Below are 15,481 nucleotides of genomic sequence, written 5' to 3'. Positions count from 1 at the left end.
ACATTTTCTTGTAGAGAGCATAAGAGCAAATAACTAGAATGTGTCAGAAACTTTGATATAGAAATATAACCAGTACCAGCTTCCTTTTGCCTTTAGAAAGATGAATAAATTGGTCTATAAAAATAGGAAATGTACAAAAACCAAAAATTAGTCAATCTACCTAAATACATACTCAGTTTTGTAACTTAAGCCAAAAATACCACTAGCAACAAAAAAAGTAATCAAATATTTAAACTTCATTATTTACACCTACCATAATACCTAATTAAAGATAACTAATGATATAACAACATAACATGGCTTGAAATTTATAATGTGAAGTAGAAAATATCTATAAATGCTTATAGATATTTTGTTACTGAGTCACGTTTCTATAAAAAATTATTTTACTTTCATCATGAAGTTCCTTGGCAGGCTTTAAACTTAACATAGGCTTTAAACTTAACATTCCACTTCACCTCCAAACAAAACTTAGGACTTATTTTCTGTTAATTTAATTTAGGCTTGATTATTTCTACAATAATATAAATATATTTATCTAGGACTGAAGTCAAACTATAAATTTTCTCACCTTGAACTTCATGATGTACCCATTAAAAGTGCGCATGAATTATTTAACAACTACTTGAAACATAAATGGTTCAAAAGCAAAAGGTCACTGATTTGGACAGGACACAATTAACGGGAAAAAAAATTAAAAAAAAAAAAAAAAAACAGTGAAAACAAAAGGAGCCAGCAATCTCTGATATGAAACCCATTCTTAAGAATGTAATAGTCTTGGGGCGCCTGGGTGGCTCAGATGGTTAAGCGTCTGCCTTCGGCTCAGGTCATGATCCCAGGGTCCTGGGATCGAGTCCCGCATCGGGCTCCCTGCTCCTAGGGAGCCTGCTTCTCCCTCTGCCTCTCTCTCTCTCTCTCTCTCTCTCTCATGAATAAATAAATAAAATCTTTAAAAAAAAAAAAAAAGAATGTAATAGTCTTACCCCAGGTATAAAGGTAAATACATTGTATTTTTGATTTTTTATAGAATTTCTGGGATGCTTTTCTTCACACTTTTCAGGATATCCAAGCCACACCGTGCGAGCTTTCAGTTCTCTCTTTCTTTGACAAATATTTATCAGCCAATCACAGCAAGTGCATGAAACAAAAGACACTCGTTATATATGCTTTTTAAAAAATGTTTAAATTAATGCTACATATTTAGAGCCAATACTGATTGTTTCTGTATTTACCAGACACCGAAAGCATATCTAATGTTAATCTGTAAAGGTTATCTTCAAATAGGTTATACTGAAATAACTTCGACATAAAACACTGAAAGAGACTTGTATGAGTGCATAATGACTTCTAGAACCTCAGGGAAATGATCTTCCCTGTTTAGACCCTCTCACTGACAAAACCATTAAGTTTCTGAAGCAATCAATGCTCTTCTATGAGGAGAAAAGGAGAGCCGTGTCGTTTGCAATTCTCAATACACCGCTCAGTGATCCGATGACAAAGGTCCTCGGACATCAACTCTCTCAGGTAATCACTCTTTTCCTCTCTTAAAGAGGACTATTTTAGTAGCATTCATATAAAATGAAGACTACGGCTCCATTCAACATTGGGAAAGAACACTGATGTTTAAGGGGATAGGGCTAAAGCTATCTTCCAGTCCGTCCATGTGCCATAGTGTCAGGACTCCAGCAGCACAAACACTTCCACTTCCTGGACATCCAAACCATTATGTTTGGATAGAGAGAATAAACTTTTCTCAAAATACTTAAGAAAATGGTGAAAAGGTATCAAAATCGCCTAAACTAAGCATAAAATAAGAATCGTGAATTTAAACTTCAGCATTAACAGTTTGGCTTTGCTCAAATCTCCAAACTGCAGGAGACCTAGAATGGCTTATGAAGGCAGGTTGTTGAACTGTATCTTCTAGGTGTAGTCTGGGCTACACCAGCAAGCCAGCAGCAAAAGGCAGAAGCTCTGAACTTCACTCTGTGACAGACTCAGCTGAAAAATTAACATGAAATTTTGTGTGACAATGTCAGTCTCAGGAGGTGTGATTATAAAATGAAGTTGGCATATCAGGACTTCCATCTTGAAATCACTGCATGTCTTCCACGGCAGGTGGGGAGGGCGCACTAGCCCTTTACTCCAATCACACTGACATCAATCTTCAGAAGTCGCCTTACTTTGGACAGCACCCACGGTGGCATCCTATAAACTGAAATCGGTGTATCTCTACTGAATCTCTGCCTATTTCTTAGCTGTGCACAGAAAATCTTCAGTCCGGAAGGACAGGAGTGTGCCCTCCAGGTGTGGGCATCCACCTCTCGCCCGCCTGCAGGACTGGGAGCACTGCTACCTTGAGGAGCTCCCTTGGGATGGCAACCCTGAGTGCCAGGGGCACAGCCAAGCAGGTCGGTTCTAAACCACCCCCTAGGACCCATCCCACTTCAACTTTTAAGAACAGATAGCATCCTCCACACATAAAGGATACTTTTAAATCCCAGCAGTTACAAACCAGGATATTGTTAAAGCGATTTAAGATTGCCACAGTACGTATTCCCGCCTTTACTGCCTTTTGTTGGCGGCCGGGGGGGGGGGGGGGGTTAAGTAGATTTCAGTAAAATATCAGGGATATGTGATCTTGCTCATGCTTGAATGAAACAAAACCTTAAGTAAGGCTTCAAATACAATATAATCTGCTTCAAATCACTCTTTCTCACCTCCTGTCGCTTTCACCACGCGGCCTGCCCCAAGGTCAGGCTTCTCACGAGGCTTCTTCCCTCCAGCACGACTCCCCTGGCCACCGGCAGACCTCGCGGCCCCACACGCACCCCTCCCCGCAGCACCAGCCCGCACAGCCCAGCGCTCCAGGGGCCTTCCCCAGTCCTTCCCGGCGGCAGCTCTGAATCGCCAACCTCTTACTAGTTGCACACAACACGTTCTCCTGAGGCGCGAACACCTCCGGTCCCGCTGCACCAGACAGACACGCCGTGAGAGCTCGGAGGGGCTCTGCCCTCCTCGGGATGTAATCAGTCCGACACCTGCGGCGGCACCACAGCGACGGGAGACTCACACATTTTACACAGGCGGGAACGGGAGGCCGGAAAGGTACATGACTTCTCTGAGACGAGACAACCAGGCGGGGGCAGAGCGGAGAGCAGAGCCCGACTGTGCGCAGCCCGTCAGCGCAGTGCTCACGCCGCCCCACGGCAGGCCGGGCCCGTCAGAACGCGGCAAACGCACGGCACAGACGCCACAGGAGCGCCCAGCAGCTCGAGGGGCTGCGTGCGCGTGCGCGAGAGCGCGGGTGACGGGACGGAGCGCGCTGGGGGGCGGGGCGCACCGCGGGGGGCGGCCGGCACCGCGCAGCCGCCCTGAGTCACACTCCGAGGGCTCCAACTCTCCTTCTGGCACAAGGGTCCGTGCCTGCGCTGCCCAGCGAAGCGTCCACCGGCCGCACGTGACTATTTTCCTACGAATTCACATGAAGTGCAATAAAAAGCCCAGTTCCTCGGTCACATTAGCCACATTTCAAGGGCTCGAGAGCCGTCCTGGCCACTGGCTCCCACAGTGGACACCACAGACCTAGACCATTCCCACGTCACGGGAGTGTCAGGGGCAGGGCTGCCCGTGGGAAGCACAGCGCAGCAGGTCCAGCAGATGAGACACAAGCCTTCAGCGCTGCAATGACGGCGAAAATCGTCCAGCGAGGTATTCAAATACGAATTCTTGTTCTGAAACACCTCACTGCCTAATATGACAGTTTAATGTACACAAGTCAGACAAATCTAAGATGAAATAGAAGACAGGCAAAATTAAGTGTGTGAAAAATAAATACAAAATTTAGGAGATGTGGATTTTACCGAGTTTAAGGCAAAAGACTCTAGAAATGCAAAACCACTCTGTGCGTCACATGAACGCTGCAGACCACAGCCAGAAGAAAAACCTCAACACAACACACTGTGTGCTGTACCTGCAACCGACGACCCACGAAGTTCCAAAGCCTTCCACGCTATAAACTCTAAATTAAATACCAGGGGCTAAAAAAACATATACCTCAACAGTTTACTAATTTTTTTCGCTACAACCTGGTAGAGGGAAAAAAAAACCCCAAGATCCCCAGACTTCCGAGATGTAACTCAACTATTTGTAACACTTTGCTACTAAGAACTATCAAGAAACAAAAGTGTTATTACTAATTATTTCCTTATGCAGGCACAGAAGCAAGTTGTCGTTAGCCATAATCAAATCACACGCTATTTCACAAAATTAAATGAATACAACGCTTGAGGTTTTACAAGCCTGGAGCACCACCAGAATTGCCACTGGATGATGCAGACAGAAAGCAGGACCAGAAAGGAAGACAGGTGACTTGAATGCAAAGAGTAAAGGGCATAAACACCAAACATTTAAAACAAAACAAAACAAAATCTGTAACCCAAAAAGTAAATGTAAGCCTTACTAAGTTGTAGAGCTAAGCAGGAAAATAAAATTATGGACAATTCTTTAGTAAAATATACTGGTAAATACTGATACGGAAAGGGAGAACCTCAGAGAGGGTGGGAGAAAATAACCAGGAGCCACAGCTGATAATACTTCCATGCAGACGGAGCATTTTCTAAATGTGTGATCACTCAGGGGACACTCCCCATTTATATATAAGTCACCTGCCATCATCAAGGCAAAGTGACACTAAATCCAATATTGCACAGTGTATTCTTCCTTACAACATTGTAGGATTAGCAGCTTTTCACAAAGGCCTCTATAATCAAAGTAATACTCTCATATTAAATAAAGTATCTTTAATATACCAAGATCCTGTCTCCTAAAGCTTGAACTAGCCATAGTTATATAACTCCCAAACTTCAGAGAGCCTTCTTCCAAACACAACCAAATTTAGACACTTATGCTATCCAACAGGTACCCATGGTTACCAAGAGCAGCACAGCCTACTATCTTCTTCAAAGATTAGCATCTCCTCACGCTTCTGCACTGCACATGTGCTGCAGATTCCCTGAAAGTGTAGAGACCCACTAAGAACAGGAACAGTTCCGGTATTTGACATCCCGCCCCCGCCCCCGCCCCACCTATCCAGCCCACTGTTCCTATGAAAATGCCCTCAGTGGCTCCACTTTCCTAAGGGACAAAGTGACTTTTGGTAAGAAGTGAAATCTAAGTCTCCTGAGAAAGACACCACCACCAGCCCCAGAGAACTAGCATATCGACGTGCATCACAGGAACTCACAGGAAGGACAGTCCAAGTTTTAGAGGGCAGATTACAGTAAAATTTCAATGTGTCAGAGCTGGAATTTTTACCAAATAATAAAAATGAGAAAGCAGTTTTTAAGCCATGAAGAAATTAAAGCCCACTCAGTTGCTAAAACTAGGAAGAATAATTTTAAAATAAGCCTCACTAGTCGGAGTCTACAAACAGAAATACACTGAAATACTTACAACTCATTATTGTTATTTGCTACCTACCTTTATTGCAATATTCACCAACATTTCCTCCTGCAATTAAACTAAGTAATTTTATGTATCTCCTATTCATTGATCCAACACCTAATAATGTTAATAAACACTGTATTTTATAATGCCTAACATTTAGGGGGAAAAAAGTAACAAATACTCAAAAATAAAAATCTGTAAGAAATGAAGAAAATAAAACGAATCTAAGTTGTTAGATGTACAATTTTGTTGTGTAAGGTGCAGTTTTTATTTATTTATTTTTAAAGATTTTATTTATTTATTTGAGAGAGAAAGAATGAGAGAGAGCATGAGAGGGGGGAGGGTCAGAGGGAGAAGCAGACTCCCCGCCGAGCAGGGAGCCCGATGCAGGACTCGATCCCAGGACCCTGGGAGCATGACCTGAGCCGAAGGCAGACGCTTAACCGACTGAGCCACCCAGGCACCCAAGGTGCAGTTTTTAATTTAAACAGTAATTTCTCAGTATGGCAGATAGCACTGAACAAGAAGCGCGCCGACAATATCCCGGATCACTGCTTATTCCGTACAGCAAAAAAGACACACGTCAGTGCCATACAGACTGATTAGAACCCACCAACACGGTTCAGTTAGTTTTTTCTACACGCTCACCACTTACAGAGATAAAGAGTTTATATACACATCTATTATGTTTTATTGTTTTAATGTCCCCCAGACATGGGAGTTTTGCTAACATCTACATCTGGAATATTAACATTTTCCTTTAAAAAAAGTAACATATTACAAATAAAATCCAAAATTTGTCTATGTTCCATTTGGTAAAAACAAAGTGCTATAAAAGACCAAAAATAATTAATTCCACAATGGGGGCAACTGGCTGGCTCAGTCAGAAAAGCGTGTGATTCTTGGGCACCTGGGTGGCTCAGTTGGTTGGGCGACTGCCTTCAGCTTGGGTCGTGATCCTGGAGTCCCGGGATCGAGTCCCACATTGGGCTCCCTGCTCAGCAGGGAGTCTGCTTCTCCCTCTGACCCTCTCCCCTCTCATGCTCTCTATCTCATTCTCTCTCTCAAATAAATAAATAAATAAATAAATCTTAAAAAAAAGAAAAAAGCGTGTGATTCTTGATCTCGGGATCGTGAGTTCAAGATCCATGTTGAGTGTGGGGATTACTTAAATCAATAAAACTTTCAAAAAATAAATTCAACAATGTTTTCAACACTATGAAAAGACTCCTAACATTAAAAGTCCGTAACTGTTGGCAACTCTTTGGGAGCACGGATTAAGTACCACTTCCATAGCACACAAGCCCCCTAATTTTAGAGTCCACACCATTAACATTAAACGGTCCGTGTCCTCAGAGTTTGTGCCTGTCAGTACCCACGCCCACTTCCTCTGTGTTTTCAGCCATCTCTGACGGCTCCTGTAGCATTCATTCAGTGATTCTCCATGCACACAAATACAGCTTCTCAGCCTCCTCGACTCCAGCGATCCTCATGCCGGGTTCCCCTTAGGATGGCGAGAACGGCCTTTATCCACTTACAGACACCAGTCAGGATTACTCTTCTTTGGAGCACAACTCCTCACCCTAGCACTTTTCCCAGGCCACAGAGCAAAGAGCAAGGGCTTTGGTTTGTCAAAGGAGACCTTGGTTCAGTTTCTGGCTTGGCCCCAGACCATCACAAGAGGGACTTTTCCAGTTCTTGGCTGTAGACAGTGCTGAGCATGGACGCCCAGCTCCCGAAGAAGGTGCGTACCACGGAGAAGAGCACCAGCAGGACGGCTCCCACTCGTCCCTGCGCCCTGCGCGCGTGGAGGACACACAGCTGTGAGCTGCACACCACAGCCATGAAAAGATGACTTCTAATGGCGGCTCCACCCAGATTCCTCTGCTGCAAGCTCTTTCCTCAGTTCACGGCCCTGGGCACCCCCCACCCCCAGCTCCCACAGCCACACTTCCACTGCCAAGTCTGCGACAGGTCAGGCTCTCTCACGGACAGACAGTCCTAATATGACACTGGATTCCGTACAAATGCGCGACTACTGACCTTCCGTTGTCGGTGACTGATCTCTCCACCAAAGCATGACCGATTCTCCCACGTTCTCAGTCCTCATCTGAATCCCGGTCGCCTCCCCACTCAAATGACCCCACGTTCCCAACTAAGGGTAAAAGTCATCCTCTCCACCACCACTTCACTCTTCCACTCCTACCCCTCCCCCTGCCTAAAAGGATGGACAGTAGTCTTCCTTCCCAAAACTGTCTTTCTCCCCCAAGGTGTCCCTTTCCTTTATTTTTCAAAGACCTACACCACATGTCCCTTGACGTTTTCAGAAACGTCATCCTTCTGTGTGGCTTCCCTTAATCCCAATGATGACAGGACACTGAAACCTCCATCTCCAGATCCTGCTTCTGAATCTGACAGGATTGTCTGTATGAACACTAACCCAATACAAGATAGATTTTAATTAAGAGAACTGTCAATAGTTTTAGATGAGCAATCTAGGAAAAAAAAACAAAAACAAAATCCATCGCTCACATCATACTTAATGGTGAAATACTGAAAGCTTTCTAGGACTATGAACAAGGAGCAAGAAGGTACACTCGCCACTGCTATTCCATATAATAGTGCATGTTCCAGACAGACCCATAAGGCAAAAAAAGAAAAGAAAAGGCATACAGGCTATAAAACAAAGAAATAAAACTGTTTGCAGATGACAGGATTGTCCAAGTAGAAAATTACACGGAATCTACACAAACACTCTTGGCACTAACAGTAAGTTTAGCAAGGCTATAGGATACAAGACAAACACAAAATCCAACTCTAGTTCTATACACCAGCAATGAACATGTGGAAACCAAAATTTAAAATACCAGTTACAAACATGAAGAAGGAAAAAGAAAAAAAAAAATACTTAGGAATAAATCTAACATGTATAAGACCTGTGTACTGAAAACTACAAAATGCTGATAAAAAGGTCAAAGTTCTCAATAAATGGAGAGAGGTAAACCGTGATCTAGACGATTCAACACAGTAAACATGTCATTTCCCCCAAGTTAATATACAGGTAAAACATAATTCCTATCAAAATCCCTGAAAAGATTTTACAGACTGGGCTAGATTATTCTAAAATGTCTATGGAAAGGCCTAATAGCTAGAGGGCTAAGAAAATCTTGAAAAAGAATAAAATACAAGGAATCAACCTACCCCATTTGAAGACTTAGATAACGAGACAGTTCTCCAGACTGGGTAGCACTAGCAGGGCAGACGAAGGGACAATGCAGGCAACAAGCCCCACTCATGTGCAGCCAACTGACCAGAGACACAGGCATAAAAGCAGTTCAACAATGGTGCTGGAGCATTTGGATATACATAGGCAAAAAATAAATCTAAACCAAAACTTCCCACCTTGTACAAAAATAACTCAAAAAGGATCTAAATAATGTTAAACTATAAAACCTACAGAAGAAAATCTTTGAGACACAGGGCTGGGTGAAAAGTTCTTAGACGTGACAATCAAAGTGCAGTGCTCAAAAGAAAAAAAACAAACAGTTGGACTTCATCAAAATGAAAGACTTTGGATCTGTGGAAAAACTTTTAGAGGATGAAAAGACAAGCTCCCGAATGGAAGAAAATATTTGCAAACTACCCACCTAACGGAAGACTCACAAGTGAAATATATAAAGAACTCTTAAAACTTCACCAGAAAAAAAACCAAACCAAGAAGAAAATAGAATGGACCTACAGACACATTTACTGAAGAGGACATGCCTATGGCAAATAAGACAGTGAACCTCACTAGGCCTTTAGAAAATGGAAACAACCTGAGGCCACAATGAGCTATCAGTAAACACACATTCTAACAGCTAAAATAAAAAACAGTGACAACAAGGTTGACAAGGAGATACTGAATCTCTCCTTCACTGCTGGTGGGAATGTGAAATGGTACAACCACTCCGGGAAACAGTTCAGCACTTTCATAAAAAACTAAATATATCCTTACTATGTAACCCAGCAACCGCACTCCTGAGCATTTAGCCCAGAGAGAGGAAAACTTATGTCCATACAAAAAAAAAAAAACCTGTACATGATGATTCATAGCAGCTTTATCTGGAACATCCAAAAACTTGAAACAACCTAAATGTCCTATCGTAGGTGAATGCTTAAACAAACATTCATCCATCCCCTGGAATGCCAGTCCGCAATTAAAAGGAAAAACTATCGATACAACTACGTGAGTGGTTATCAAGGGCACTGTGTTGATTGGAATAGGCCAATCTCCAAAAATCACAAATGGAATGGTTTCACTTATTTGACATTCCCAAAATTAAAATTATAGAAATAGAGACGGATTAGTGGTTGCCAGAGGCTAGGGCCTGGGGTAGGAGAGAGAACATGACTATAGAAGGCAGCAGACAGGAGACACCTGCGGTAATGGGACAGTTCTGTATCTTTACTGCAGTGGTGGTTACACAGACCTGCACATGTAGTAAAACGTAGTGAACTATACACAGTTTACACCAGCATCAACTTTCTGGTTCGATGCAACCATTGGGGGGCGCCTGGGTGGCTCAGTCAGTTAAGCGGCTGCCTTTGGCTCAGGGTCCAGTGATCCAGTTGCACCTGGGGCTCCCTGCTCAGCAGGGAGCCTGCTTCTCCCTCTCCCTCGGCCCCTCCGCACCTCAGGCTCACTCTTTCGCTCTCAAATAAATGGATAAAATCTTTAAAAGAAAAAAAGAAAGATGCAACCACTGGGGGGAACTGGGTGAAGGATAAGCAGGACCCCTCTATACTAAGTTGGCAATTTCCTGTAAAGCTATAATTATTTCAAAAGAAAAGGTTTTTTTTTTTAAGATTTTATTTATTGAGAGAGAGGGGGGAGTGAGAGAGCATGAACAGGGGAGAGGGGCACGGGTAGAGGGAGAAGCAGGCTCCTGATGTGGGACTTGATCCCAGAACCCTGGGATCATGACATGAGCTGAAAGGAGATGCTTAACCAACCGAGCCACCCAGGCGCCGCCAGAAGTTTTTTTTTTTTTAAATAAAACAAAGTAAAAGGATGAAAATCATATACCATGCAAATACTAATCAAAGAAAGCTGGGAGAGAGAGAGAGAGCAAAAGAGAGAGACAAACCAAGAAACAAGTGTTAATAACAGAGAACAGACTGACGCTCACCAGAGGGAGGTGGGTGGGGGAGGGAAACAGGTGAAGAGGATGAAGGAGGGCACTTGTGTTAAGCACAGGGTGATGTATGGAAACCTGAAGCTAATATAACGCCGCATGTCAACTAACTGGAATTAAAATAAAGAAATAAAAATAAAGAAAGCTGGTATCATTTCATTGAAGATAGACATTATGAGCCCACATAGAAGAAATATTATCAGATAAAGATCAATCCAACAGTAAGTTAGTAACCCTACACTCGCATCATCTAATAACATACTCTAAAATATATAAAGCAAAACTGACATAATTTAAAGCAGTAGACACATCCTCAAAGATGTTGAGACTCACACAACTTTCTCAGTAACTGATAAGTAAACTTCGAATATGAATACAGAAGATTCAAACAAGACTATTAACAAATTAATCAAATAAATGGATAAAATCTTTTAAAAAAAAAAAAGCAACACAGAGCAACAGTCAACAAAAAAGTACAAATTCTTTTCAAATACACACAGAAAATTGACTAACACTGCCCATATACGATGAATCATAAAGTAAGTCTCAACACATTACAGAGACTGAAAGAAAAAAATCCCAAGTATGTTCTCGGGCCACAGTGGAATTAAGAGAAAGTCGATCACATGGCACCGGAGTGGCTCAGTCCATGAAGCGTCTGACTTCAACTCAGATCATGATCTCAGGACCCTGGGATCCAGCCCCAGTGTCTCCAGTCTCCCAGCTCAGCAGGGAGTCTGCTTCTCCCTCTCCCTCTGCCCCTCTCCCACCGCTTGTGCTCTCTCTCTCTTGCTCTCACTTTCTCTCTCTCAAATAAAAAATAAAATCTTTAAAAAAAAAAAAGATAACAGTCAATTACAAAAAGATAATCAGGAAAATTCCTGACTAGAAATTAATCAGCATGGTTCTAAACTGAACATCAACTAAAGCAGAAATGGCAATGTAAATCAAAATATTTTGAACTAAATAGTAATAATAATACCATGTGTCAAAACTGAAATGCATCTATTTTTAAAAAAGAAAAAAGTACAATGCTGGTGACCTGAGAATCCATCTAACGAAGCCAGAAAAAGAAAGGCAAGTTAAACTCAGTATGAAAAAAATTAAGGGCAGACCAGACTTCAATGACACAGGAAGCAGACATCCTAAGAGGGACACAGTGTCACTCATACAGTGTCCCAGAGAATGTTTAACCTGAATCTAATGGCGAGGAGACCTCAGACACACCAAAATCTGAAATGTTCTATAAAATACCTGTTGTGTAGTTCCCATAAACATCAATGGAATGCAAGACAAAGTTAGGGCAAGAGTGGCTCCAGATTCATGGAGATGGCTCATGGAGATGGCCACCTAAATGCCAGGCCAGCCTAGAGAGGAAGGGTGCTCTGTGGGCAGGAGACAGAGCTGTGTCAGAGCAAAATCTCCTGAACGTGGCAACTGCCTGGTGGCCATGTACGAAAATAGCCTCTTCCTAAGAAACATGCACGGAACACTAAGATCAAAGAGGAGTGAAGTAACAAGCAACCTCGTCTGAAATCACTCTGAAAATAACAGTGAGATACAAAGAGAATGGTCAATAAATGTGGCAAAAGATTAAACATTAGCGATCTTAGGCAAAGGGCATAGGAGGAATTCTTGCAACTTTTCTATAAGTTTGGATTTATTTCAAGATAAAAGTGAATTTATTTCAAGTCTGGATTTATTTCATGATAAAAGCTTAAAATTTCAAAAGCAAAGACAACACCAGAAGTTTGGCTCTTTGAAAAGAACTGATAACCTCCTATCAAGATTAACAGGGAAAAGGGAGAGATAAATTAACAATATCAGGAATAATAAAATGTGACATCCCTCCAGAACCTCATACGTTTTCTATTACATGAATTTATATATTTGAAAGTAGATAAACCCCTTGAAAAGCACAAAGCATCACAAGGGACACAAGAAAAAACAATTCTGCATAGCCCTGCAACTGTTAAAAGGAATTAAGTCTAGACAAGGTTAAGTACCCCCAAAGAATACTCCAGGAATATTGGCTATTTAACCTAGAAAATGTTTTGTGAAAAAACTGTCTCACTCATTAAAAATTAGTAACACAAGTCAGTGATTTCTAAAACCTTGTTTAGCCATGAAATTCCTTCTTCATATGAAAAGCTTACAATACACAGGAAAGATAAAGACAGACACTAACTGGAAGCTGAGAGGGGGTGATAAGCCTAAATCCTGCTCAGGCTCACTTCCCGATTCTGTGTGGTCGATCTCTTTGAGGGATTCCTCAGAGTCCCTGGGAGTCCACACACCACTGTTTGAATACCACTATGTGAGCCGACCCCAAAATCAACTTGGTTGTAAAAACATCTTTTTACAAACTTCTAAAGAGATAATGAGGATGATACATAAGATATCTTTCTACAATTACTTGTATCTCTTTTATGGTCAAAGGGATCTAAGTTCATGATGGTTAAGAAAGGCACTGACCACAAACTTTAAAGAGCAGAAAGACTATCAAAGCAGTAATTTATTCGACATACCCCACTCAAGTTATGTTGGCATCAGTCAGCTGAAATCTTGCTCTACCCATCCCTAGGGCTGGAGGACAGTCAATGGCCAAGTGTCCTAGACACAGAGTGTGGTTTCACAGACCAGCCTCTAAAGTCAAGGGTGAGCACAGCTGATGAAGTTTATCTCAACCACCAGTGAACTTGTTTAAATATGAGCAGGTCTTACCTTTGTTTCTTTCTGGTTAAATTTACTGAAGAATCTTCTTCCAACTCAAAGCATTTGAGTCAAATAATACACAGAGTTCCAGTATTATTAAACTGCATTTTACAGGCCCATAATACACAGAGTTCCAGTATTATTAAACTGCATTTTACAGGCCCCTACCTGCCTTTCTGGATGAGAGCAGGACCGAAGATGGAAGAGAGCACGGTTTACAAATGCTGACACAGTGACCAGAATTGACTCTACCATGCAATCAATACAAAACCACTAATCTTTCTCCACTTTCTAAACATTTAAATGTCGCATAAAAAAAGTGAACTTGAGGACGCCTGGGTGGTTCCGTCGATTAAGCGTCTGCCTTCAGCTCAAGGTCATGATCCCAGGGTCCTGGGATCGAGCCCCACATCAGGCTCCTTGCTCAGCGGGGAGTCTGCTTGTCCCTCTGCCGCTCCCCCTGCTTGTGCTCTCTGTTTCCCTCTGACCAATAAATAAATACAATCTTTAAAAAAAGAAAGTGAACTTGACATTCTGTCCTTTTCTAATTAGCAATGTTTGGTTTTGACTAATGTTTAACACTTTCCGTTATGTCATTTCATTGAGAGTGTCTTCTTTATTTGATATAAAAATAAGTATGTTAGAAGCCGAGCTTCTAAATACCTTAACTGTATACCTGAGGGCATAGGAAATTAGGCAGCAAGAGATCACAAACCTGGTGCAGAGGAACTTCCATCCTCCAGACAAACCACTCTAGTCCTCTTCTTCTCTGTGTGATCCTAGCTCGTGGTAACGTGTGGTAATCACTTTCATCATTCTTGAAGCCTTCTTCAGACATCATTAATGGCATTTCATCCAAATGGGCAGACTCATCTTCCAGCTGGTACCTGGTCAGAGGTAAGGAGAGAATGCTGAGGCAGGCCAAGCAGCCTTCTGTCACCGGTAAGGGTATTATTTAAGACAAGAGCTGGTCCCATTCTACTAACCACATTTTTCTTTTTTCTTCAAACTAAGCTGTCTACAGCGGAGGCAAACCATTATAAATGAGGGATGCTACTTTCCTTTACAAAAAATGTATTTAGCCAGGGTCAGAAGGAAAGGAACAGGCTGCCCAAGGAAGCAAACATGACCACGCTAGAAGGGGAGCCCTCCACAAAGCCACTGGTGTGAACAGTCGGCTCAACAGTACCACCCACTCGTGGTATTCAATTCAGGAATATAAAAGCAATCACCCGAAATATTAGCAAAAAATGTATACTTCCAGGTCATATCTAAATACTCTGCTACAGATCGATTGGATATAAAATGTGCCCAACTTTACATTCATCAAAGTCGTGGAAGTGACTTTTGAACTATGGAAGTATCTTCTTTTGAAAGGTGGGAACACGGTCCCTTGGTTTGTTGTCAGATTTGATATACGCAGCAAGGATGCTATGTCCCACTTACACTTACTCTGTCTCTGTTATTCCCTTTTCTGAATTTTCTATTCAAGGAAATAATTTCCTCCACAACCAGCATCCCTTTCAGAGTTCAATAATCCTCTTCTGATTCCAAAAACAGGCAGCCTACTGTATCAAGTTCCCATTTTATCTCTCCTCAATCACAGACATATGTACATTTTAAAACTAAAAGCTTACTTTGAGAACCAAGAATTCATGAGAAAGTAGAATGCAGAGCCCACGAATGCTATCTTATTTGATTTTACATCAAACCTCTGTGGTAGGTATTCACCTCAATTGTAAAAATCAGAGCACAGGCCTGTGTGTCCCCGGGACATGATGGTAGTCACTGAAACTGAAATTTCCCCTCGCACCCTCTGAAGTCCACAGACTTTATACAAGACAAATAAAACCAACCAAGCCCACAACTACAGCATAAATGAGTGCCAGACAATACTACAATCTAGTTAAAGACAACAGCAAGCTGAAACAGGATAAAGTCAAAGGAAATCACAAAAAGCACACTAATCAAACTACTCGAAGCAAAGATGAAGGAAAAATTCTTGGAAGGAGCCAGAAGAAAACAACTCATTACATGGAGAAGCCCATCAATTCAAATGCCCATGGACTTCTCATGGAGAGAGATGAGGCCAGAGGACAGGAACTCCATGTCTAAGTGCTGAAAGGGAAAAAGGCTCAACCCAG

The 15,481-nt window shown here is 42.1% G+C and overlaps 1 protein-coding gene across 1 annotated transcript in view; it reads right to left on the bottom strand.

The window, feature by feature from the left end:
* LOC148161591 (putative phospholipid-transporting ATPase IIB) overlaps positions 1-15,481 on the bottom strand; it is a 76,710-nt gene that overhangs the window by 41,659 nt on the left and 19,570 nt on the right. The window contains exons 2-3 of the mRNA XM_088020722.1: positions 14,053-14,224; positions 984-1,097 (exon numbers count right to left, since the gene is read on the bottom strand). Coding sequence (XP_087876848.1) covers positions 984-1,097; positions 14,053-14,224 — 286 coding nt within the window. The remainder of the gene's footprint in view (positions 1-983; positions 1,098-14,052; positions 14,225-15,481) is intronic.

The sequence above is a fragment of the Eumetopias jubatus genome, unplaced genomic scaffold (assembly GCF_037043125.1).
Source record: "Eumetopias jubatus isolate StellerSeaLion01/CBP00866 unplaced genomic scaffold, mEumJub1_p1.0 scaffold_122, whole genome shotgun sequence".
NCBI classification, from domain to species: domain Eukaryota; kingdom Metazoa; phylum Chordata; class Mammalia; order Carnivora; family Otariidae; genus Eumetopias; species Eumetopias jubatus.
Note: the sequence above shows the minus strand (reverse complement) of the source record. Positions and strands in the feature narration are given on the sequence as shown.